Here is a 25,126-nt window from a genome sequence, read left to right on the forward strand (position 1 = left end):
CAACAATTGGTCCATAGGATTATGTTATTGGGTTTTTAAATGAGTTAAATCATGATGTCGTGAATTATAAGGCTGACAATAAGATGTAGAAATAGGAGAAACTAAAGGGAAACAAAGGGAGCTGTTTGTCTAAACAGTCTGGAAACTACCAACATTGAATATACATTGTGGTATGGATTGGTTTTCTCCTATGTATGCCTTTAGGAGCAGCATAAAGAGCCCTGTAGGTGAATAGAATATGCCATCATACTTATTGCAAGTACTACTATGGCAATTCCTCCAATGTTTCTACAATTCTTGTGAAAAACAGTGTGAAACCAAAAATTCTTTCTATATAGGGCAGTTTTTGAAGCTTTGGAAGTGACTTATATTGAGCACTAGAGGACAGAATCAGGTTAATCAGGCAGGTCCCGCTTTTCAGAAAGCCATGCTGGCTACACCTGATTGCCTGATTGTCCTGTATGGGCCGTGAGATGACATCCCTGGTACTGAGGTCAGACTGGTAAGCCTGTAATTCTCTCGGTTGTCCTTCCTGCCCTTCTTGTTCACTGGAGTCACATGTGGAAACTGACAGTCAACTGGGACCTCCCCAGTTAGCCTGCACTGTAAATGAAGATGAATCGCTGGTGTATGTTCTGGAGAGGATCTGACTGACATCTCAACTTGCCTGGAGTTTGCAGAGATGCTTCAATTTCTTTTGGAGACAGATTTGTGTGGGTGTGTATGTAGACACAGTTTCTGCATGCATCAACACATAAGCACAAGTTATTTCTTGATCAGGCTGTGACCTCCTTTCTCATTTGTCTGAAAATGTTTTTAATAAAAGCATTCATATGTTATGAATTTAGAGATGTAGTGACACAACTCTAAATTCATGAACACTTGTTTTCAAACATGTTTTTGAAGGAAATCTTATTTCTCTCCTATCATTATCACATAGCTAGGATGCTTGTGTATTTGTTCTAGATTTCTTTTGGTAAAAAAAGTAGGTGTAGGTGTGCTGTAGGGAGGCCTGGGCAGTGCCCTCTGTTTAGTTTAAGTGTGTAGTGTTGCCCTGGACTTTCTCTACGGGTGCCTAAACACTGTGAATGTGTTTGGAGGAAGGGATGGCTGTGAATATATTCACTTGGAAAGCACACAAAAGTCATACAATTCTTGATTTGTTTTTTTCACAAGACAGAGGGACGTACTGCTACAGTTACAAATTCCACTTATTTCTGTTCTTATTTCTTATGTAGCTGCAAAACTTTATTTTTGTAGGACCTGTTTCAGCATGATGTACCACAGTTCTTATTTCAGTGATGTACTCCTGATCCCTAGGGAAAAAAAATTGTACTCATCAGTTCTTTTTTTTCTTTTTTTCATTTTTTTTTCTTTTCTCCTCACTTTCTTTGTTCCTAAAGCACAAGCAGGAATTGTTAGAAGTAGGCCAGCTGCTCTTCTTTCCAGGGTATTTGGAATTAAATTTTCTGATAATTTTAGCTGTTCTTCATTATATCTGACTTAGGAAGTTAATCAACATTTGGCACTGGGAATATAAACCTTCGCTGTGTTTACCCTTCCACTTAATTTTAAATGAATCATTCTCAGATCACGTAATTTCAGTTGGTTTTTTTTTCCTACAGTGTTGAGTATTGAACCTAAAATAGAATCACTTCTTTGTGGCTCAGAAGTGATTTACTTTTTTTTTTTTTTTCCTAGCTATCAGATTCAGAATATTTTCCCTACTGTTACTCACAGCATTTGTTCTCCAGCCTATGTTGGCCATAATGAGACAATTCCCATTGGAAAAGGAATTACCATTTCTTTATTGTTGTTTCAGAGAGCTGTATCCATAGCCAGTACCAACCCTGCAGACTTGGTGCATATTTTTAGTGATACTCCATAATGTTGATGACATTATGCTTTGATTTCTATATTTAAAACTCACATTAAGCATTGTTTTGTGTTTGGATTTGCTAGTGTTAGCATTTGACAGCTCTCCAGTAAAAATTCTTTTTTTTTGCCTTTTTACCTCTTCCATGTCAATCACTATATATTCTTGAATAAGAAGTATACAGTGCTATATTTCAATTTGACTGTTTCCTCCAAGAATTTGCAAGCATTTTCTATTTGAGAAGGCTAAAACCAGCCCAACCCAGCAACACTGAGAGTGACTGTTTTAATTTCACCTGGGGTTGTAAATCAATACCCATTTACTATTCAGTTACTGCTTATGTTTCCCCAGATAATAGTATAACACATGTAATGTCAATGCAGTTTGGCATTTGTCCTCATTAGTATGGCAAAGGACACTTTTTTGCAAGAGTAAGCAAGCATCACGCCATATTTCTGACATTTCCTTCAGAACAAAGAAGGAAAATGTAATCAATTTGTATACAAAAGACGTGATGCACATCTGATGTGGCGCCTCCGATGCTTTTATAAATGAAATCTCTTGTAAGATTAGGCTGCTTGTAATTCCATCACAAATTATTGATTGTTGAACGGAAGCTAGGAGTGGCACAGTGTAGCTCTTTGAGCACTAGTGTATTTGCTAATTCAATCATTTATAATAAATATGTAATGTATTTAATTAACATCAGCAGCTGAAAAAGAGGTCAATAACAATATAGGAAATACTACTTGTGACTGATGTGCCCAAGGTATGTCCTTATACATGCTTCTCTTTATTTTCTTACACATATGCATATCATTTATTGCATACCATTTCAAATCAAATGACTGAGCATATTAATTATACTTTAGAATCTTGTTTTATAATGATCACAGTGATATTTCATATGGTATGGTGCTTGGTTGTTTGGCCTTAAACAATTAATTTAGCCCTAAAATAAGCATGTTGTCACAGATTGGTGAGGATGATGCCGATATGAAAACCAGCTGAAATACAGTTGATCGCTTTTCCTCAGCTCTGGCTTACAAGTTGTTTTAAGTGATTCATGAAAAGTCTTGCTTTCAGGTCTTAGCACAGTGATAGGAAGTAAGTGCTGGACATGTGGTGGGTGATGTGATACAGATTGCTGGTCACACCTCAGGTAATGCCCAGCCCCTGTGCCCTGTGATCAGCTCTTACCTTACTGTCAGTATTTACTTCTTGAGGTGCTCTGCTCTGTGGAATTGCTTTGTCACAGTGTTTCAGCACTAAAGGTTGAAAGCATTCATAAGAATTCTTTTTGGTGCTAATAATAGATTTTTATGTCTCCGTGTGCAGAGTTTGCTACCTGAGTCAGACACGGGGCTGTCGGTTTGTTTTCTGACAGTGCAAAGCAATTAAAACCTTCATCCCTTGTGAAATCAGCTGGTGAGATGGGCTCTCCAGCTTCCCAGAATTTGCCTCTAGACTGATTACATAAACTATTCATTACTTGTGAGAAAGCAGGATAGAAATTTGGACTCTCTATCTGTATAAACATCATCCTTCAGGGGAAGAGCAGGGGAACCAGTCCTTTCTGGTTGACTCCGGAGCGGCCTGCCAGCAGTGTGCCGGATGGGTGAGGTGAGAGGGAGCTGCTGAGGTGCTGCAGGATCAGGCTGTTGTGGGGATGTGAGACAGGTGGTGAGGAGCTGAGAGGGGCAAAATCGGTATTTAATGCCACAAAGCTGGCTCAGTTTGGCCTAGGCACAACATTGCTTCTGCCAACAGCAGCTACAGCGTTCCAGAAATACAGCCCTCCCTCCTGAGCCAAGGCGTCTCGTTTTATTTTAAACCCTTCTTTCTCAGGCAAGGCTCAGCAGAGAAGTAGTACAACACCACAGAACACTGCCTTCTCTGGGTCAGGGAGAGAGGAATGGGATGAAGGAGTGGTACCAGGGGCTCCCAGCTGCGTCTGGGTCACAGAGAAAGCTAAGGAGAGTGGAAGGAAAGCTGCAGCTGTGGGAGGAGAAGCAGCAGCTTATCTTGGGGCAGAGTGCAGGAGGGCCAGAGAGGAGAATCATGCCTACAGATTTTATTCTTAATTTTACACATGTTGTGACCACTGGTTATGAGCACTGAAGATTCCTTATTGCTCCAATATCAGTAAATATCTTTTTGCTCAACACTGTAAACTTAACTTGAAGTGAAAACGTTTCTGAATCCCCAAAGTGAAAATGAATGTAAAGGATGGTAAATGCAGGATGGAGAGGAAAAAAATAATGGGTAGAAATAATACAGTTTGAAAGTAGGGCAAAGTCTTAAAGTCGGAATTAGTAAGACATTCTAGGAAGATGCCAGGAGCACAAATCAGCTAAAATTTAGTTAGTAGTCTGAGAATTGTGTTAAAGCATCTCCACCTACCAAGCCAAGCTTTGAAGCATCCCCTGCAGCTTTTTTTAGTTTCTACAATAGATTTGGAAAGATCAAAGTCACAATACCATCAACAAATTTTCCTTAAGCCTCAAGATGACTGCTTTTGGTGAGATGTTTGAAAGCAGGGACAAAAGAATTGTCACGTTTTCCGAAGGCCTCCATTCTGATTTGCACGGGTGGGGACAGTGCATTGGGATGAAGCGCAGGAAGGCTGCCTGCTGACCACTATTATTCCCTTTCTGGGACCAAAGAAAGCATGATAGGAAAGCTTTCTTTTGGGACACTGTCACAGCATAAAGTGCTGTGTAATGAGATGGCCATTCAGGCTGAGCAGCTAGCTTTGTGCACACTGTTGTTTAATACGTGAAGCCATCTACTAGGATACGCATGTCCATTCACTGAGGCTTCGTGTAGGGTGTAATAGTAATGAGTGAATATGATCAAAAGAAATGGAAAAGGAAAAGCTTTATTTACAATGCTGAGGAGGTTTTACCATATGGAAATGATCGGAATTTAAATTTTTATCATCTGTCACAATTTGCTGCTGCTGCTTTAATTAAAATAACACCATGAATATGTACGGTGGGTCTGGCAAGATGTGCTTCGTGCTGTTAATGACTGTCAGATGCTAAGGCAAAGGGACACAGAGGGGGCACAGTGGAGGGAAGATCCTGAGGGAGACAGTGCCAGATGGCTGGGCTTATTTTATTAATTTAGCTCTCTATTCTGGCCTCTTGTCTTCCTTTCTCCCAAGGATGGGTTGGTTCAATGGCAGTCACTTCACATCATGGTATGATGTGTTTAACTCTTGGAGCACTGCAGCAGCAAGGGGAGCACACCAGCCCCGTGTGCCCTTGCTCTGTAGCCCTGAGGATCAGGTGGTCAGTGTTGTTCCTTCCAGCTGTCACATCCTCTGCAACCCTCTGCTGTGTGACCTAGCAGCAGAGCCACCTGCTGTTCTAAACCACTTCCAGCCTCTCTCCCTGTGTGTGGGCCCCAAGGAGCATTTCAAGCAGCTCTTTGCCCTGTTGCAAAACCTCACTAGATGCTTCTTCCAGCTGCCTGGGCATCCAGAAAGCACAGCAAAGGCCTGGGAATCAAAGTAGGTGATTTTTTTTTTTTTTACACTTCAGTTTTGTTTCCTTGCCTGGTACTGCAGTGTCGGCCGCCTCCGTGTGGGTGTTGTGTGGAACTGCTCTGAGCTGGTGATCATTAGGTATTAATTAAGGTTTGACATCCAGAGGAAAAAAGAGGGAAAGGAATCTTCTGCCAAAACCTATTCTGAATAGACTAAAGCAAGAAGAGGAGATTTTTAGTTTCTTCCCCTTCTCTGTTCACTGTGATGGTAGAGAAGCTCTGATGGATCAGATCTGCTGTATTGGTGGCTGTCAGTTTAGTATTAGAAACAAAATGAGCTTGTGCTCTATTATTAAAAAAATAATCAGGAAGTTTTTTGAGTTCCTGCATTCTCTATAAAATTTTAGCTTAATGAATTATTTATTTATTAAGAACCTGTACCACATTTAAGTTGTCTTGGCTGCCAGTAAAGCAATTAGTGAGACTATTCTTGATCACAATACAATAGCTGGAACACATGTCAAGATGCATGCCAATGTTCCATGAGTTTGGTAACACTGAAAAATTCCAAACGACCTGAATTCACCCCAAAAATCTGTGGTATAATCAAAATAATGTGGCACCTCTTTGCCCTGCTCTTTTCATCCCCTCCACAGTCACCCTTTAAACCTGCTTGACTCTTTTCAGCAGCAGCAACTCCTGAGAGGCAGTTCCTATTGCCCATCAGGTAGTGACCAACTGGGTTGATATTCTGTAACAAGAAAAAGAAATGCAAGGCCTTCATACGCATGAAAGCATCATGATCAGGTTTGCTTGCCACTCTTACTATTGCAAATTAAGTGAAAAGAAATTGGCTCATGTAAGGAACATTTGTGTGAGAATGGCACTTTGCTAGCTTGGGGTGGAGACTCAGTGGTCCTTAGGTTGATGTTGCATGTTCTGCTTCTGGTTATTCTGAAGTCTTACTCGTGCTGTATATTAAATATTGGTTAAAATATTTAGTAAAGTGTTAGCTGAGATTAGATTAAAATCTGAAGGCTTTGGCAGGCTTTGGGGATGTGAGCACATCATACCTGTAATTACCAATACCTTCCTAAGCAGCTTTTCACAACCCTTTTTTCATTTCTTTGTGCCTTGAGTTGCCACTAAAATAAAATAATGGAAATGGATGGAGCTGATGATGAATCATCATGACAGTGTTCACTATAAATGCGGGTTTTTGCCAGAGTATTTTGATCAGTTTCAGGGTCCCAGTGGCACTGGCCCACTTAGACCTGCAGATAAAAATATTCTTGCCATTTCCTTTATTTGTAGTGATGCTACAACAGCTTAAATTAAAGCTTGTTTTAAGAGTAATATAATTAATCTACTTTGAAGCACTGTGGTTAGATGGCAGAAGAAGAAACACAGGGACTGCTGTGAGCTGCCTGATTGCAGCAGCTGGTTTCAGCACCCAGCAGTTCCTCGCATCCCACCTTTTATAATCAGATTAACACAGTGGAAGGGCAATACAGGAGCGCAATAGCAAAAGGACCAGCACAAATGGAATGGTATTACAATGGAAAAGTCCTCACCCATTTGTGGAGATCCAGGCTCACAGGAAAGACTCCACAAGGGAGGGATCTCTATCCAGAGATCCTTCCACAGTGGCAGTCAGCCATTAAATGGGATCTAAGAGAGGTGCAGCCAGGCTCCACCCCTTCTGGTCACACACATGAATTGCCTTCACCTGTGCTCCCAGGGCTGACCAGTCCTTTCCCCAGGTGCTCCATCAGTGGTTCAGGCTGTAACTCAGCAGTTCCCATACACCACCTGAACACCAACCAGTGAGGGGAAAGAGGCAGGTGCCTGCAGACAGCCTTTTAGAGAAGGATGTTAAACAATAATCAGATACTCTTATTTGCACTACATAGACTCTCAGTTTTCGGTTGAGGGAACCTGGGGAGCCCATGCTATGTAATCAAGTTAAATATTGTGGATAATTCTGTAACTGAAAATTTATAGTCTAAGAGCTAAACATGCACATCAGTAGTAAAGCTCTTAACGCTGTTGCTCGGACCAGACTTTACTTTACTTTAGAAAGAATACTGAATTATTATTTCTAGCACACAAAAAAGTCAACAAAAGTTTGGGAAGTGGAATCTCAATCCTTCATCCTGCATGCAGACTTCCTTATTGATTGCATTAGACATTAAGTTACTAGGCAGCCTGCAGTCAGCCCAGCAGGTGGATCATCTCCTGAATCTCAGGAGTTTGAGTCTATTCAAAATGTGTTGCTTGGAACCATCATTAATTATGTTTGCAAGAGCAATTACTGCTGTCTGGAAGTCATAACTTAGGAAATCTTTTTCTCAGGTTGTATACTATAATGGCACAAATAATTGCATACTAACTATTAATATTTGTCATTTAATTATACTGCACAGGACCAGAAAATATACTGATGTCTGATATCTTTTCTTTCAGGATGACTTTCTGTATAGTGTCTCCGTTTTAAGTGGCATCCTCTGCACTGTTTTGGCAGTAATCAAGTTTATGCTGGGCAAGGTCCTTACAAGCAGAGCGCTGATAACTGATGGTGAGTGTGAATACAAACCTGTTGCACTTACAGATTCTCCCAGGGAATGTGGTAGACCCAGAGATACAAGTGATCACCTGCACAAGGGCAACTGGGGAAGTCTATTGAAATGAAAAATTGGAAAAACACACAACAGAGCAATTTTTGACCTCTGGCTGCTTACATAGACGCATCAACTGCAATGAGTACCTCTGATGGAAGTCAAACAGTTAATGGATAGCTAGTGAGCAATAATGGAGAGTTAGAGAGAGCACATAATATACATTAGGTGTATATTTGCCAGAGGTTGGAGTACGGTGTAGGGATATGACAACAATTTGTAGAGATTTGGCTAAGTCACATCTGTCCTCATTACCTACACCTGATGAACAGGTTGATTCCTACTGCAGAAATGTAGAAAGTCTGCTGCTGAAAAAGCCACTCTGCTTTCAGTAGGAGTCTCAGCCATCATTCAGACTTCCTCCTGTAGAGATAATTTGCTGCCCTGGTTCTTTTCCTGCCACCTGCTCAGTACAGCCTGAGTACAGTACAGTACAGTAAGACACGTGGAAAACAATGCCACTGCTTATTGTCCTGCACCCTGCCAGGGTTTGTCACGTGGTGAAACTCATGCAGTGCTTGGAAGCCCTCACTGCTCCAGCCCTTGGTGCAGGTGCCCAGCTGTTGCTCTTTGTAAAGGTATGTGTAAGGCATGTTTTGAGGCGAGCTCCAATACTCCCCTCACTTACAAGGCTAAAGCTTGTGGATCTTTAGAAAGCCTCAGAGGTCTGCTCTGCAAACATGTGAGCCCGTGGGAGGATGGAGGTGTCACAGATCCCTACAAATTTCCATCACATGACAGTTTGAAATGTTCTGTTAGGATACACAGTACTGTGTAAATGATTCATGGACTGTGGAATGTAAATCATTTTACTCTGCTAAAAATTTCACTTTAAGGAAACTCAATTTTCAGTTTACTCTTGGGATGCATGTAATTACTTTATCTTAAGTTATTTAAACCTATTTAATTTTTTTTTGGTGATAGATGGGAACACATACATTTAATATTGTCCCACATATAAATACTTTGTGACTATTTATGTATTAAAATAAGCAAAAAGAAGAATCAAAACAGCAGTGCAGAATGTAGAACTAAGCTCCTGCCTCTCTCTGTGTGTAGCTGCAATAGATGTTGTTGTTTCTATTCCTTAGCATAGATTCTTCTAGACATTTTGAATCAAAAGGATCTCTGGTCTGCAAAATGGATTCTGGAAAGGATCCTGGGGGCTGCAGACAAGTGAGTCTGCCTTATTTTGCTGTCAGAGTGTAAGCAGGACATGTTCGCTAGGCAGATTAACCTTCACTCTAAAAAAAATGTGTGGCTTGTTTTTTAAACAGTCAGCTTTTTCAGACAAAATATTAGGTGAAAAATTCCTGAATAATTCTAGCTTTGCATGACACAGAAATTGCTTCCCTCCTAATTACATCCTTGAGCTAATTATACTGCCACTGAACTGGAGCTTGCTCATTCTTTGATTAAAAAAACTAGGGAATAAGGTATACAATTACCTTGTTCTGCTTATTACCTCTATTTTCTTCCTTCTCAGACTATTTTAGAAAATGTAGGAGGCTGGTATTACCATGTGTAGTTAAATATCTTCTTTCACAAAAAAACATTTACATATATACTTAGTTTATTAACAACCAGGAGGAGACAGTATGATTCAATACCCGAGACAGATTTAGCACTCCCTTGCAATTCTTTTTTTAGTGTTTTCTGTTTCCTACTAACTTACCTCCTCTGATCACTGGCTGTGGACCAGCAAACTGTTTTGAGTAACTCAAGCATACACTTACCTTTCTTAAAAATATATGTATTTTTTTCCTCTCATACATGCCAATCTCTATTAAGGAGATATATATATATACACATATATTTTAAAGAACAGGGCTTTACAACCATAGATTTTTGAAGCCTAAATGTATTAATCCTTATGAAACAAAATGTTACTTGTACAATTTGTGTACAACGAAAGTTCATGGCCTTTTGGATAATAAAAACAGCTGTTTCCTATCTTGAATCTTGTACCATCTCAAAGGACACATGTAGGGATGAGACAGACAGGTAGTGTCAGCCTATATTGCTGTAGGTTTTAGATACCCATTTCCTTCCCAGATTTTGCCACCTGTTTTTTCCTGTGCTGACCTTATGCACAGAATGTGTCTGGATTCATACCTGCAGCTGCTACATGATTTCCTGCCTCACCAACAAGGAAAGGTTTGTCTGAATGACAGTCAGAAAAAGAGACAATTTCCTTTGTAAGTAGCTTTTAGATCATTTGGAAACATCAGCCAATAATGACAAGAAAATGTCTTCTTATTTCCTGACTTTTGGATATTCTGCTAATAGAATCTGGTTTAAGCTGGTACGTGGAACTAACACTGGTTTAAATTTATAGTGAATTAATTTATACTTAATATATTATACACGCATAATATATATTTCATTCACAGTAGAAGTAGTATGTTATATTTCTTGGGAGTACAAACAGACTAGGCACTAACAGAGTGCTTTGGGCGTATGCTGGTTTAGATATACTGCTATAATTATTCCAGTAATAAAGCATGTATATGCAGGACTTGTGATCCCAATGGCATTACCACAGTCACAAAAAATCCCGGATCCTTTTCTCAGAGCTCCGGGAGCCTGATACCTTTGTATTTCCCATTCTGCCACAGACTTGCTAAGTAACACGTGATTATTCCACGCAAGGAATTTCCTTTGCATTTAAACACCTACTGACAAAGATCTGGTGGATCTTAAAATATGGATGGATTATAAAAGTATTTCATCTATGAAGCAGTCAAGTGTTAGCTGCATCTTGGAGAAATGACTTAGTTTGGATGGGGTAGGATGTGATCAGCCTGGCTGAAAGGAGACATTCAGAAGTAAGTGTCATACATGTGGTTGCTGGCAGACACAGAGAATTGGGCTGATGAGTTGACTTAACACAGAATATTGGCTATTTCAAGTTAGACTTTTTCCTTTGTCATCAAGGTATCTATCAAATGAATGCATTATCAGTGACATTTTTTTGTTGTAGCACAACGGCAATGCATTCTGGCTTACTGTGGAACAGAAAAATCTGAAAAAGGGAGTTTGGAAAGGAAAAGAATACAATCAGTGACTCTGAAAAATAATCATGATAACAAAGAAGAGCTGAAGGAAAAATGACACTAATCATTCTAAAAGCTCTGGAAAGATTTTAAAGGGACAATCTTAGAAAGGAACAGTTTAAGAAAGAGAGAAGAAAAGGAATCTAAAATGATGTCTATTTAATTTATAATAGTAGTAGATACAAATCTCTTCCTGGGATTATTGTGTGTCTTCCCTAATGCAGTCAGTGGTGCATACAGCTCTGAGCTATAGTGCCACATACAAGAAAACAAATAGCTGGAATGGAGTGAAAACCTCTGTGGTAACATCTGTGAACAGCTATTGTGCGAAATCATTTTCTTTTTAATGAGCATCTTGGGTATCCTGGGCTCTAGCTTCTAGGAGAAGCTGTCCTTCTCCTGTACAGAAAAAGTAAGAGACTTCAGGTCCCTTACTGATCTTCCTTTGATGTTCCAGTCAAGGCTTGCTGTGTGTGCTGCAGTACTAATTACCTTATGGAGATGATCTTTGGAAGATATCTATGCAAGGGCTACAGCCAGCCAACCACTGGTTTACAGTTCAGAGGTAGTTGGTTCTGATTCATGATGATGAGCTTCAAGAGGAAGAAGTGCTGCACTGGCAGAGTCAGCATGGAGCAGACCAGCATTTGAAGGATTTAGCAACAAGAAAGAAAAACTGTTTGAAACAAACAGCAGCTAGAACTGGGATTTGGAACTCAATAGGGTTGTGAGAAACAGTTGGGACCAACTGAACCAAGACACCCAGTACAAGGAAATGGATGTAGACTCTTATATCAGAACAGACAAGTGACAGAGCTTAAAAAACACTGGTCAGACATCAGATATTGCAAGTTTGATTTGTAGAACAGAAGCATTGCAGTCTGCAGGCTAATGGTGCGAACAAATGGCACGCAGGACACTTCACACAAGGATCTTCGCCCTCTCTGCACTACTGGCACAACCACAGCTTTTCTCCCTACAGGTGAACTTTTCTGATGTGGCACTATTGAGATTTGGTTCTTCCTCTTTTTTTTTTGTTCTTCTTTCTTTCCCTGTCTAGGCTTCAACTCTCTTGTAGGTGGAATAATGGGATTTTCCATCCTTCTTAGCGCAGAAGTCTTTAAACACAATTCTTCTGTCTGGTATCTGGATGGCAGTATAGGAGTTTTAATTGGACTTACAATATTTGCCTATGGAATCAAGTGAGTATCTCCTGCTAGTAGGTATTTCAGTATGTACTGAAGATGGGCAGTCTTTTTAATGTAAAAAGTCATAGCTCTTAAATGCCTGTGTAACCCCAGTTACTGCAATTTATTAGACCAGCTGCCAACAGTGTGGCACAGCGCATGGAATCGGATAAAAGTGTCTGTCTCACATCAATAGGAAAGAAGTCAGAACTTAAAAGAAATTAGAATTGTTTTAATGAGGCATTTCTTTACCTGCATTTGGAAATATAGCAGTGAAACAGTTTTGGCTTCAAAATATTCAAAAAATAACCAGTAATTTCAGGAGTAGTCTCACCTGTGATTTCTGTCTTACCTCCACCATGTAACAACTTTTGAACTGGAAGTTAGCTAGCTTTTTTCAAATAATATTGTTTTTACTGAATGTTAAGATTATTTATTGACTCAAGACATCACAACAGAATAATATTGAATGAAGCTCTGCTACAATTTCCCTTGTCTGCAAGGAATATGAGGGTTTTGCGTTTCATTGCTTTCTCTATAAGAAAAAGGGGGACATGCAGCATCTTATTCAATTGGAATCATGACTGTTGAGAGGTGGACTTTGGATGCGGTAATTTCTCAGCTGGAAGCTGTGTGTTTTTCTTCCCTTGATTGGAAAATTGGAAAATCAGCATTTTAATGGTGAATGCCATTTTTGAAAAATCATTGTAATTACTATTATTTCTACTGCAAAACTAGCTGTTCTGGAAAACTGTAGAGGCAATCCAGTGCTGAAGTATTTAAATGTACCAAACAGAAGCCATCATCTGCTTCTCATGGTGCCCCTGCCACACAGGGCATCTCTGCATAACCACTCCTGTGCTTTCCTTTGCAGGTTGCTTATTGATATGGTGCCCCGTGTACGGCAAACGCGCCACTATGAAATGTTTGAGTGAAGATCACACAGCTCTTCTTTGTAAGGACTCTAAAACTACAGCAGTTTTGGCAAGTGGTGCCAATGGTATTTTATTAAATATGCCGTTTGTTTCCCGTGGTTAGTTTTTGTTAAAGTTTGTTTTAATGGGAAATCTCTCTGTAAAATTGGCATATGTGCACACTGCTTGCAATTCAGTGAAACAGCAGCATTTTTCTTTCAGATATGCTATTGATTCCTGTGATGATAGAAAACTTGCAGTTTGCAGTTTTAACCCAGCTGCCACATTGTATATTCTGGAGTGAAAGTGTTCTTAATGATGTGATAAACCTGTGGGTAAAGAAGTGCCAGTTTCAGATCTTGTTTTTTTGCCCTGGCCTGTATTTTCCTAAACACATGCTGTAACAGAAGTGCAATCCTTGCTAACCTCTTTGGCTAACGGAATATCCTGTTATAAAGACAGACTCCAAGAGCTGTGTTGCTTTGAAACACTTACCTGGGATCTCCCTTCAACCCTTTTTAAATAGGCCCACAGAAAGAGTGGTTTCAAACCTTTTTGGGATCAGAGCGGTTCTTCGTTTTAGCCCTAACCTGAGTGAAACAATACCTCTTCAACTTAAATTCTATTTTTTCTTAAGATGACACTGTTGATTGCTTTGCATGGACCAAACTAGCACACACAGTATTACTGTACAGACCAAAGCCAAGAAGTCTTGCAAGGAAGAGAAGTTGCTTGAGGAATGGGACTTTTTATTCTATTATACTTTACACAGACATGTCGGTGTGTGTGACTGTGGTTGCTCTGTAGTCTGATGATGGCACAGCAGTGGCTCAACTGGGTGGTGAGATAGAGATCTATTTATTAGATTTAGATTGTTCTGTAAAGTGTTGCTCACCTTCCATCGCACATCTTATGTATTACTTACTAGCAGGTTAAATTATCAAAGAAACTTGATGTATAAACAATAAAACTGGTATCTATTTTATACAATACCGTAAGTAACATTTAAAAACTATTTCCAGAATGTACCATAGAGCAAAGTCTTCCTGTATAGCAGCCAATTAAACTGGATTCTCTGGCTATATCCATTTTCTCTTTATTTTATATATTTCAGGTTGGCTTTCACAACACAGAGCCAGTATATTGCTTCTGTTTATCACAGGTGGATTAAAAATAGCAGACAGTCCACCACAGTGGTTGAAATTGGATTGTGGTAAGTAGCCAAGTAGCTAGAAATCCCCATTTTTAGCTCCTCTACAATAGATTATGTAAATGAGAGTAGATCTATAATGAGACTGTTCAGTGACTGATGTACACTGTTTACATAGTTTACTGATGCACTGTGTTATCTACAACCATATTTCCCTTCAAATGTCACAGAGCAAGTTCTCAGCCAGGTTCCCCAGGGTCCTTATTAAAGGCAAGCTCCCAGTGATGCGTGTAGGAAGAGACACCAAAAGGTGTCACCGAGCTGACAGTGTCAGTGTGAGGTGCACAGCACTGGCACGATGGCACTTGCTGTCTCTTGAAACAGAACAGAAAAGTCTTTACTGCAAAATGAATTCTGTTCTGCTTCTATAGTTGGCATATTTTGGATTAAGTTTATATAATTGTTTGTATACAAGCTCCTTAATATTGTTACTATCAGTGTCCTGGTGCTACTTGAGCCTTTGCTGGCGCCGGATGATGACACACCATCACACGTCACTCAGCGTAAGATGGAAGCACAGCACTCGACAAGACAAAGGAGGTACTTTATGAGTTTATTCAGCAGAAGGATGTATTGTACAGGAATCGTCCCTGTCCTCATTAGGTGGACTTCTAAATATCACGTACTGCCCCCAAATACTTTCTTCATGCACAAGTTCCTAATTCCTTATGCTTTTGCTTAGTCTTGATATTTTCCCATTCTGTTTCTTTTCTAACTCCAAGTCCACTGAAGAGAGCCATGGAAAAGGCATCTCCCTGCTTATTAACTCAGTTTTGTCAAGCATCGTCAGTACCAGAATCATAGAACCAGACCCTGAACATAGCTATTTTATGTATTTCTTATTTTTTGCTGGTTTTACTAGTACTGTTTACCCTTTTCCACCTCTCCAGGGATTCTGTTGCTTCTCTAGTCCCAGTGTCAGTCATTAAGTGACACTTAGGAACTGCCCAAAGCACTGCTCCGCAAGGCTATGCGCTACAGCAGCCAGGTTCTAGCACAGACCCCAGCACCCAGAAGAGCAACAAGAAGGTAAAACGGGTTGTGGTGAGACACCTAACTGCAGTGAGCTTGGTGGCAGAGAACTCCTACTTCATGGAGGGAACATAGGACATTAAACCAGCTCACATTTTAAAGAAGCCTGTTAAAATACTGAGTGCAGTGTGTGCACAGGGACCTTTGGATGTGTTCATCCATGAAGCAAAGCTGAGGGAATATTCCTTCCTAAGAGGATGGTTTTAAGTGCAGACTCCAGCTGCACAGCCCTTGAAAATGAGATGTGGTTGAACAAGCTCATACTTCTCTTATCACAGTAACATAAACCAAATGCAGAAGTATTTCAGTTGCCATGGATGCTTCAAAACACTTCTGGTATTAGCAGATTAACACAAGAAAATAAGTAAAATACTTGAGACTTCAAAGGAAAAAGACCAGGCAATAGTGATACACAGAAATGAGCACAAATCCATACTGCCATACTTTTTACGGCTCATTACAATTGAAATGAAAATAAATGCTCATCCAGTTTACCAGGATGCTCTGCTCCAGCCAGGCACCCTCGAAGGTAAAATTTTCAATAGTAGCTTTCTCTGTTACTTGTCTGGGCCAGCTGCTCTGTAATTATGAAATAACAAGCAGGTTCCAGCCACACTCACTGAAGGTTGAATTTCCAACAGCAGGGGTAGCCTGGGAGCACTTGGATCACCTTAACCTTGGTACTGCCCAACACAGCATTGGTGACTGCAAGCTTGTCAAACTGACAGATGCTCTCTGTTGTGCAGAGGGCATAGAGAATGAAGTTCATACATGAAAACAGCACAGAGTGCAAACTGATACTTACTAAAGCATGTCAGAGTTGCAAATTAATCCCTGAAAATGTCAGTGAATCTGAGCTGAGGCTTTGAATTTGTCCATGTAGTACAGCAGAGAAGGAAGCTATCAAAACCCCACACCATGCCTTGCACGTGCCAGGTGGGCTTGAGGTGTATTTTGAATACCTTCATTGTTAGGCAGTGGAAATTGATTCTGGCTGAAAGCCAGGTTTTTGAGCCCAGAAATCACCAAATTAGAACCCCTTGTCAATTCAGTCCACTTCTAGCCTTGTAGGTAAGCTATAAATAACCAGCATTCAACCACCATCTGAAAATGATGTTGCAGAACTGGACTTGAAGCAAAGACCGCAGACAGGCACTTCCTCAGACAACGTCAAATTAAGCTCTCAGTATGCACCCTTCTGAGCTCTCCTCACTAATAATGATAACACCATTTGCATTTCTGCAATCTCAGGTGCCTGGGAGCACATAGACATTTCTGGGAGCCAGAGAGGTAAGGAAGCATTGAAGCTACTGACCAAACGCTATCCCTGAATACACTGATCTGTGTGAATACCTCATCCTGGACTTGCAAGTGTTTCACTGTGCTCACAGCACTTTTAATTTCTCAGCACTGCTCATCAGGCATCAGAACTGAGACAGGAGGGGCACAAACCCACATTCCTGTGGGTCCAGGTTATGCAATTGGAGAGTAATTAAATCAAACACCAGCCAATCAAGGGATCTGTCCTGCTTCTCCCACACCTGGGAGCAGGATGCTTTCCTGCTCCTGTCAGCCCCAGGATGAGCCTGTGGGGAGGCAGTGAGCAGTTCCTGCATGTTACCTGTTCCACGCTATCAGCTGCATGCTGGGGTTGGCTCAGCTGCTCCTCAGGCAGAGGTTGGGCACAGAATCAGGGTGGCACTGTGTGGGCAGCCAGGAGCGACGCAGGCATCAGCAAGAACATCAGCTGGAGGGCTGAAAGTGCATTTGATAAAAAGCCTTTGTAGAGGAGTTTGTTTTGCAAGTAGTTGTGTATTCTGTATGCAGTGTGCAGCAGTGCCCGCAATCTTCTTTTGGGCTGAAAATTATTAGGAAATATGTCTAACTATTGGAGAGAACAAGTTGCCCTCCTGAAATGAATCTTGATTTTATCTGTCTTTAAATCCAATTTAGATTTCAAACAAAACAAAACAAAGATAACAGTATCCTTTCTTACCACTGGGATGTGGGCCGTGGGACTGCTTCTGCTGCGTGGGCAGCTGTGGGCTGCAGAATTGTCACACAGATGCAACTCTGGATCCGTGGCAGCTCACAGATTTGCCATTTATGCACAAAACAATCATAGATCCAAATCACACAAGAAAAAGGTTTATTGAAAAATAAAGTTCTCCCTAGTTTTTTTCTACAACAGTGAAAACAAAGCATTTTTCTATGCCATTAAAGTACAGACATTTACGTTTCTAAAAAAAATAAAATAATCATCTTATCCTATTGAACCCCAGTAACTTGACAGTATCTGAATCACTGTGTTCTCATCTTTCCGAATCAAACTGTTTGAATGCAATATAGTGGAACACAACTATTCAAATAAAGACTTTAGGAGAGAATTCCAACTGAACACACACAGTAACCAGCCTGATCCTGAAGTTCTTACAAAACTCATAAAAACTCCAATTCCAAATTATTTTCTGCAAAAAGCAGCCTTTGTTTTTACAGATTTCAGTAGGTTTTTGTTTAATTTCTCCCCTTACAGTGCTACAGGGATTACTCAATTTTCTAGCCTTTCCCTATGGAGATGCCTCCAGGGAAGGAATGAGACCAGGAAGTAGAGGGCTGCTCTGTGTCATCCTGCTACGCTCAGCCAGAGAGAGAACTCAGCTCAACCCAGCAGAGTGAGCATTCCTTTATGTTTTAACATTTCTCTTTTTATAATCTGTAGGGTAAGTTTTCTCAGAAAATTGACTCTCTTTTCCTTTCGCTAAAAACTGCCATTTCCTCCTCCTCTGCCATATTCCTTTGTGAAAACTAAATAAAATGGTTTTCACTGTCTCCATATTACAGCAAGCTTGTTAATGAAAGTAACAAATGAGTTCTGGGTATAACCCTATTAAAATGAATTGCTCTCAGACAGCCATTCAGCCTGATTTACCATGTACCTGTGTGACACCGGGAACAGCTCCAGTCCTGCCAGGAGCTGGGCTGGGCCGTGTGACACACACTGCAGTGTGGGGAAGGTGGAGTTACAATTCATTTTACCAGCGCTTTGAGGACCTGATTTTATTTACCCATTTAATAAGCAGGTTGCTTCGTGCTGTTGGGAGGCGTCTGCTGAATCAGAACCCAACACTAGTTTTAATTAAATGAATGTGTAAAAGATGACTCACGTGGAAGCTGCACTTTGTTACTTTTCCCTGGAAGAAAGAACACGAGCAATGCCACATAGCTGAGGTTCAGCCTCTGAAATTTTCAACACATCCCTACAGTAAACATTTTAAACCTGATACATGGAGTTTGCTGTTTACACATTCCATTTAAATATATTATTTTTACAAAGTAAAAGAACCCCACAACTCTAGAGCTACTTAAAAATATGAAGACAAGATTTAAGTCACTGACCATTAAACAAAATGTTTTAAGCTACAGTACAGCAGTATTCTTAAAGCATACTTAAATGAAACCTGTCCCTGGTCTTTCCAGCCTGACCAGAAGCCCACATCAGCCAGTGCACCACTCTCCTCAACTTTACAGTGGTCCCTGAACTGCTGGGGACAAAGGAGAACCAAAAATGGAAACCAATCCTAGGTCAAAAGCTGAAGGCAAAGCAGCTGCAGGGAAAATGTCACACAGAGTCATGGCAAAAAGTTAGCACCCCTTGAAAAAAGGCTTTAAAGTTGAAAATGGTAACTGATATTTAAAGCAAACAATCAAAACAGAACTAGACTTTAGCACTCCAAAATGCAGAGTGGACAGTTATTTAACCAAGTTCTGAACCAATACTATTATGGTGAGTCACACCAACTTAGTGAAGATAAATGCTATAGCAGCAAGCAAAACTGGCTGCTTGTAACATGCACAGCATTACCTGCAAGGGTTTAGTCTTTATCCTGTAGGATGGTGCTTTATTAAAAAGGGAGAGCTGTTTTTTTTTAATTTGAAATTAATGGAGGAGTCCTGCTACCAGTGAAGCCAGTGGGAGTTGTGAAATTAATTACTTGGATGAGAATTCTACCCAGCCTCATTTATACACTTCAATTTTTACTGAAGTAAAATCCGGTCCTGAAATGCAGTATGAAGAAAATACATGTCTCAGAAAGCAACTTGAATTTTACTTATGTTGAGAGTAGCAGCTTGTAACCCATCTTTGTAATTTAGAGGGGACACTCATTTCTGAGAGGGGAGGCATGTCTTTAGTTAGAGGAAAACCCAAGGCCACACAGGAGGATTTAAAGGACAGAACAATGTAATTAAGCAAGGAGATAAGAGGTTGGTGAACAGCCTCACTTTCACCTGATGGTAATTTTGGACAAGCCTGAGCACCTGTCAGTGAGCAAGTTACAAACAGCTGCGAGTGTTTGAGCAGAGCTGTGCAGGGAGTGCACAGAAACCTGTGGCTCTGTCCTCCAGCCTGTGCTGCTGAACTTGGAGTAGCAGCTGTTAGACAAAACTTCCTCACAGAAATGAAAATAGAGATTTCTGCAGTCAGATGAACAGCCAGAATTCCCTCTCCACTGAAGCTCATACATTTGATATGGACTCATACATTTGGATATAAAGGACTGCATGTTAGGAGCACCAGGATTCACCCTGTGCATTTCCATCTGAACACACTTGTATGTGAAAAATGAAGTACCTCCCAAATCCAGTGCAGATCTTAATCCTTCCAGTTAATCAAATCAGGTGTGACTGTTCTTACAGGTTCTTTGTTAGCATTGTCTCCCAGGAGAATACAGTGGGTGCAGTTTGCTCTCTGTCATTACACAGACATCTGTCCCAGCAGGAGCATTCCTGTCCAATTACAGACATTCACTAAAAGGCATTTCACTGGCAGAAGCAAATTTTGGTAAGAATCAGTGATGTTTTGGTATCTTTTATCTTATTAACCCTTATGTTTTCAGAGCAGATCTCCCTGTTATTTCAGAACATTCAAAATTTGTTCTGCTAACAGATACACAGTGATCGAGCACTGGGTTTTACCTGCAGTTAGTGTTCCATTATATTTGTTCAGACAGTGTCCACATTAAAAGCAGCCATCCAAACCCCAAAGTAAAGAAAAAAAAAGGCACATAAACATTAAATATTTGTAGGAGAAACAATCTGCTATAAACAAACACAGCTGCGACTATAAAGCACAAAAAGAAACAAACTAAGCAAAAAATGCAAAAAAGCAACTCTATTTATACATGTGCAAATCAACTTGCATATATGAAATAAATGAGGTTTTTATTGGCATTTTTAAACAGTGTGTATTTACCAACTTTACCTTTCAAAGGCAAGCCATAATTTTATGTTAATAAATATGTAAATGCTTCTCTCAAGTTTTCTAATCTCATAGGAACAACATTTTTTGAAAAAACTAGGTCACATACAAAAATACAAAATTTTAAAACAAAGAATGTCTTGATATGAGAGTTATGTTTAAAAGCTTGTAAAATGTTCTTCTATGCAACTTTTGACATTTTTCCCCCCCACCAATCACCGGTCAATATATTCAAATGCCAAGTCATGCAAAAACCTGACTTCTGATTTCAGAGCAGAAGGAGCTGCAGGCCTTACTGGTGGACTGAGCTCTGCAGCACGGTCCCACTCAAGGACCCCAAGTGGAATATTATGACTCCACCTTTACTCTTTCACTAGTTCTGACACTTGGACAGAAGGCTGGCCTCTGTTCTAAAATGGGGATTTTTTATACGTTACTAAATTGTTCAGAATTGTAATAGTCCCACAGGATTTGCCTGCATGCTTATCTGCAGAAGGGCTCTGCATGATTTACTGATGCATGAGCAACACTGCTCTGTGATGGAGAGTGAAACATCAGCACACTACAGATTGTTCACTCACAGTTCTTAGAGGATCTCTCTTTTACAGAAATTCTGATTGAAGCTGTATTTCGTAAAAGTAACGCTTCTGAAAGAAGAGGTCCACCTACTGTGTTTAAAGTTAACAGGGCAGGCCTATGAGACTACAGCTCTTGATTCTTTTTTCTTTAAGATTAAGGACTCATTCTCTATAGATTTCAGTGGAAATAGAATTGGACCCACATGATCCTGAAGCCAGATTTAGATATCCTGTCCCTGGCTGAAATGCCAGTGGCACCGGTGTTTGCTGTTTCACTTTTGCCAGTATGTGGTAATTCAGCTCAGTAGGCTAAGAGAGAAATAGTGCTACAGCATGAAAAAAAAGAACAGCTTATAATAGACTCTCCCTGCTGTGGTAAATGCAGACTTACCATTGAGCAAAGCACTAGACCAGAAAATCTTATAATAACAAATACCAAAACCCTCCCCATCTATAAAAGTTTAGAGGCAAAATAAAACACAATATGCCATGTGGACCATACAGCAGGGGGAGTCAAGCAAATATGTATTTACAGCCAAGAATTACACTGCAACAAAAATTACGTGTTTTGCATTTGTAAGTGCACACATCCACATCTTTGTTTCCGATGTAATTCTCTGATATGTCATTCTGAATTAAAATCCTGCCTGAGGAACCTCAGGCTGAACTAGGAAAGACAAATCTCTGCTGTTGCCCCCACTTTCAGCACCAGGTAGAAGTACACACTGCCGTTAATACACAGGGTTTTCCAGTTGCACAAATATGCACAGCTATGTGGGGAATAGGTGATATAAACACAAGATGAATTGTTGCATCTGCTCAGACCCATTTCAAATCCTCCTCCTCCAGCTCTGCTGGGGTATTAAAACTATTGCAAACCACGCTTCTGTTGACTGAAGCAAATGCTGAGATATGCTAACAGTAAGAATGTTCATACTAGTTGTGTTTTGCTTCTCACACCAAATATTTGCCTCTCATTAAAGGGCCCTGTTATTCTGCTTTTGGAAAATTACTCTTAAGATACAGCAGATTTTACCACCATTGCAGCCAGTTCCTGGCATCCCAGGAACTTCCCACACATCCTTGTGGCCGCCCAACAGCCTCAGGATTACAGTCCTGTGTTGCAGCAGTCCTGTGTATGGAGTGTTACAGTGTAACACCATCAGGAGTGCTGAGGCAGGAAACCAATTGGAAAAAGGTAATTCGCTGCTTTCACATTGAAACTTAATTTTCAGTTCCCTTGTTTTAAAAATTTATCCAGGATTAAAAAGCAGTTCCCTCGAACGGTCTTTGGTAGGTGAAGAGATGGGAAAACAAAAGTTTCTATGCTTTTCATGGCTACTCGGTCATCTTTATAAAAAAAAACCTTCATGCCAATGGGATTTTTTTCCAACACAGAACACATTCAAGTCCCAAATGTGCTGACTATGACTGCTTTCAAAATACACCACAGACTGGTTTCTCACTGACTTTAGCAAATTGTTTCCTGCCTACAAATGGTGCTGCAAAGCGTGCCACCTTCTGCTGAGAAGAACCATAGTTACCTCTACAAAAAGAAAGTGGTGTCAAAGATTTAATGTGCTGCTTCAAAGGAAGTTTGAATTCAAACTCTTCAATTTTCTCAATTTATAACTGGTGTGCCTGTTAAAAAAAAACAGAAAAGAAAACCTAAAAAAACACCAAACCCCTCCTTCCCTCCCCAAGAGAAAAACAACCAAAGCACCCACATGATCAGTCAATACTTTTCTTAGCAGTTGTCTCCTCTTGTTCTTCAGAAAAAAATTCTCTTTAAAAATCTAGCTAGTTATGAAGACATTTTACATTTCTACCATACAATAATTATAGTTAGCTTAGTTTAACCTTTCTATGTCATTCAGCAACACTTTAACTACTGGAAGGCGCAGCAAACTGAGGCTCTAACAATAATATTGCTCCAAAGATGCTGAATACTTTTTGCTTCACACAGTATTTCTAGTAGACAGACTACAACAGAAGCATGGGCAAATTCCAAGGATTACTTTCTAAATGGGACCAGTAAACTGACAAGTCCATTCCTAAAAAGGCAGCGTGTCTTTGAGGCTTTTCCACACTGAAGAATGCCCCAACCCAAGTTGGCTGTCGGGTCACACTCTGCCTGCTTGCTGACTCATAGCACTTTCTGTTCAGACTGCTCTGGTGCAGCAGCTGTGATGCAGACAATACTTTGTATACAAAGCTTAAAACAAACGAAAAAGACTGGGCCCAGATAACCCAATTACAGAATATAGAGCTATCTTGTGATTCCAAATTCTTGTGAAGTAAACCACTTTGTAGCCATTCAAGACAAAGCAGTGCCCAAAACAGTGCATCTATAATAAATTTTCGTCCTCCCCCCGCCACCCCCCCCCAGCACACTTTTTTCAATGTTCTACTGGAATGACGCTGAGATCTTTTTGCTAACCATTACCAGGGATGTTCAAACTCATCGAAAAATAGAAAACACTTCACCCAAACAACAAAAAAAGAAGTTTGATGGGCCTGGGAGTTTTCTACAAACTATTCTGTGCAGTCATCTTCAAATCACTGGAGAACACGAAACTCATTTCTCTTCGCAAACAGATGAAGCAATTTGAAGAGTTGCACTGCAAATGTTCTTACAGGAAAAAAGATCAGTTAGCTGTTTGCTATCAATCCCTCCTCTCAGTAGATAATTCTGCCCAGCAATAATAGCTCTGCCTGCAGCAAAAAACCTGGGCAGAAGTGCAGGAATTAATAAGTAGCTCCTCTTAAAACTACTTACATTTTGTCCTCTACTCAAAAGAAGCCCTGCTGCTGCTATAGGCAGTCTTTACAAAGCGCAACCTGTCCCTTAATGTAGTCCCTGCATGGGCAGATTCTTCTGTGGGTCGGGTGGGATCCAGCACAGCTGAACAGTAAGAGGTCACCTTGGAAAACACAGTGCTTCCTTCTTGCATCAAAAGAGGGGACCAGAATATCATTTGCAGACTCAATGGTGAGACACTCGATGTTATGCCTAAAAAGGAAAGCAAGTCATCAAAAGTGCAGTGGAGTTTGCGAGAGTTGAGTATACAGTTTCCATCCTTCCTCACTATGGATATAATACTGCACTACATACTAAGTTAAGTAAGATCAGAGGTGCAGATTTTCAGACACTAATTTCTTTTTGCTTGCACAGATTCTCTCTGCAGAGGGCAGCAGAGTCTTTTTTAGCATTACTTCATGTCTTAAAGATTAATTAGAGAAGTTAATAAGGAAAAAACATTTTTGATTGTTCCTCAAATCTGATGTTTTAATATATCATGGATCTCTAGTAAGACAAAACCAAAGAATCTGCAATCAGGAGAAAGTTTCATTGATTTGAGCACAAATCTCTGCCAGGCAAACCACACCACGCCAGGCATCCCTGGGCAGCCCAATGTGAGGCTGAGGTGCTGGCGCTGTGCTGCAGAAGAAAGGAAAACTCAAGTTGCCATTTTCTGACACAAAGCTTAAAAGTATGAAGGTAGCAATTCCAGCAGTCTTTTTTTCCAATTATTCTGGAAACAGTGGTAGCTTTAGAAGTACAATTTAACAGATTTTTTGTCCACAGAAACACAATTTTGTCTAGATAGCTAGAAAAGAAAAGAGCTTGACAGAAACTTTTCATATGTGAGCTGCTTCTGTACTCCGCTGGAAATTACAACTTTTCAAATAAAATATAAAAATAAAATCTGTCTGCAAAGAATATAGAAAAAGGTGAAGATGGAAAACCTGTAAGGCACATTTGCTAGCAGCCATTTTGCAGCCCAGCCTTTGAATGCTTTGCTTTTATTCTGAAAGGAACGGAGGCATGTTCCCAAAGAAATG

At 40.2% G+C, this 25,126-nt stretch overlaps 2 protein-coding genes across 10 annotated transcripts in view; one reads left to right on the plus strand and one right to left on the minus strand.

The window, feature by feature from the left end:
* TMEM163 (transmembrane protein 163) overlaps positions 1-16,033 on the plus strand; it is an 85,524-nt gene extending 69,491 nt beyond the window's left edge. For 2 of the 5 annotated variants that reach the window (XM_090143584.1, XM_090143588.1), the window contains 5 exons: positions 7,835-7,946; positions 13,164-13,244; positions 14,318-14,416; positions 14,852-14,953; positions 15,304-16,033. In XM_090143584.1, the coding sequence (XP_089999710.1) occupies positions 7,835-7,946; positions 13,164-13,244; positions 14,318-14,416; positions 14,852-14,953; positions 15,304-15,323 (414 nt within the window). In that variant the 3' untranslated portion in view covers positions 15,324-16,033. The other 3 variants (XM_090143585.1, XM_090143589.1, XM_031590723.2) reach the window with 3 other exon arrangements.
* Positions 16,034-17,580: 1,547 nt separating this feature from the next.
* Positions 17,581-25,126, minus strand: part of MGAT5 (alpha-1,6-mannosylglycoprotein 6-beta-N-acetylglucosaminyltransferase) — a 114,990-nt gene continuing 107,444 nt past the window's right edge. For 4 of the 5 annotated variants that reach the window (XM_090143580.1, XM_031590722.2, XM_090143578.1 and 1 more), the window contains one exon: positions 17,581-24,293. In XM_090143580.1, coding sequence (XP_089999706.1) covers positions 24,095-24,293 — 199 coding nt within the window. In that variant the 3' untranslated portion in view covers positions 17,581-24,094. The remainder of the gene's footprint in view (positions 24,294-25,126) is intronic. The other variant, XM_090143577.1, reaches the window with a different exon arrangement.

Source organism: Phasianus colchicus, chromosome 7 (genome assembly GCF_987193195.1).
Source record: "Phasianus colchicus chromosome 7, bPhaCol1.hap1.1, whole genome shotgun sequence".
Classification (NCBI taxonomy): domain Eukaryota; kingdom Metazoa; phylum Chordata; class Aves; order Galliformes; family Phasianidae; genus Phasianus; species Phasianus colchicus.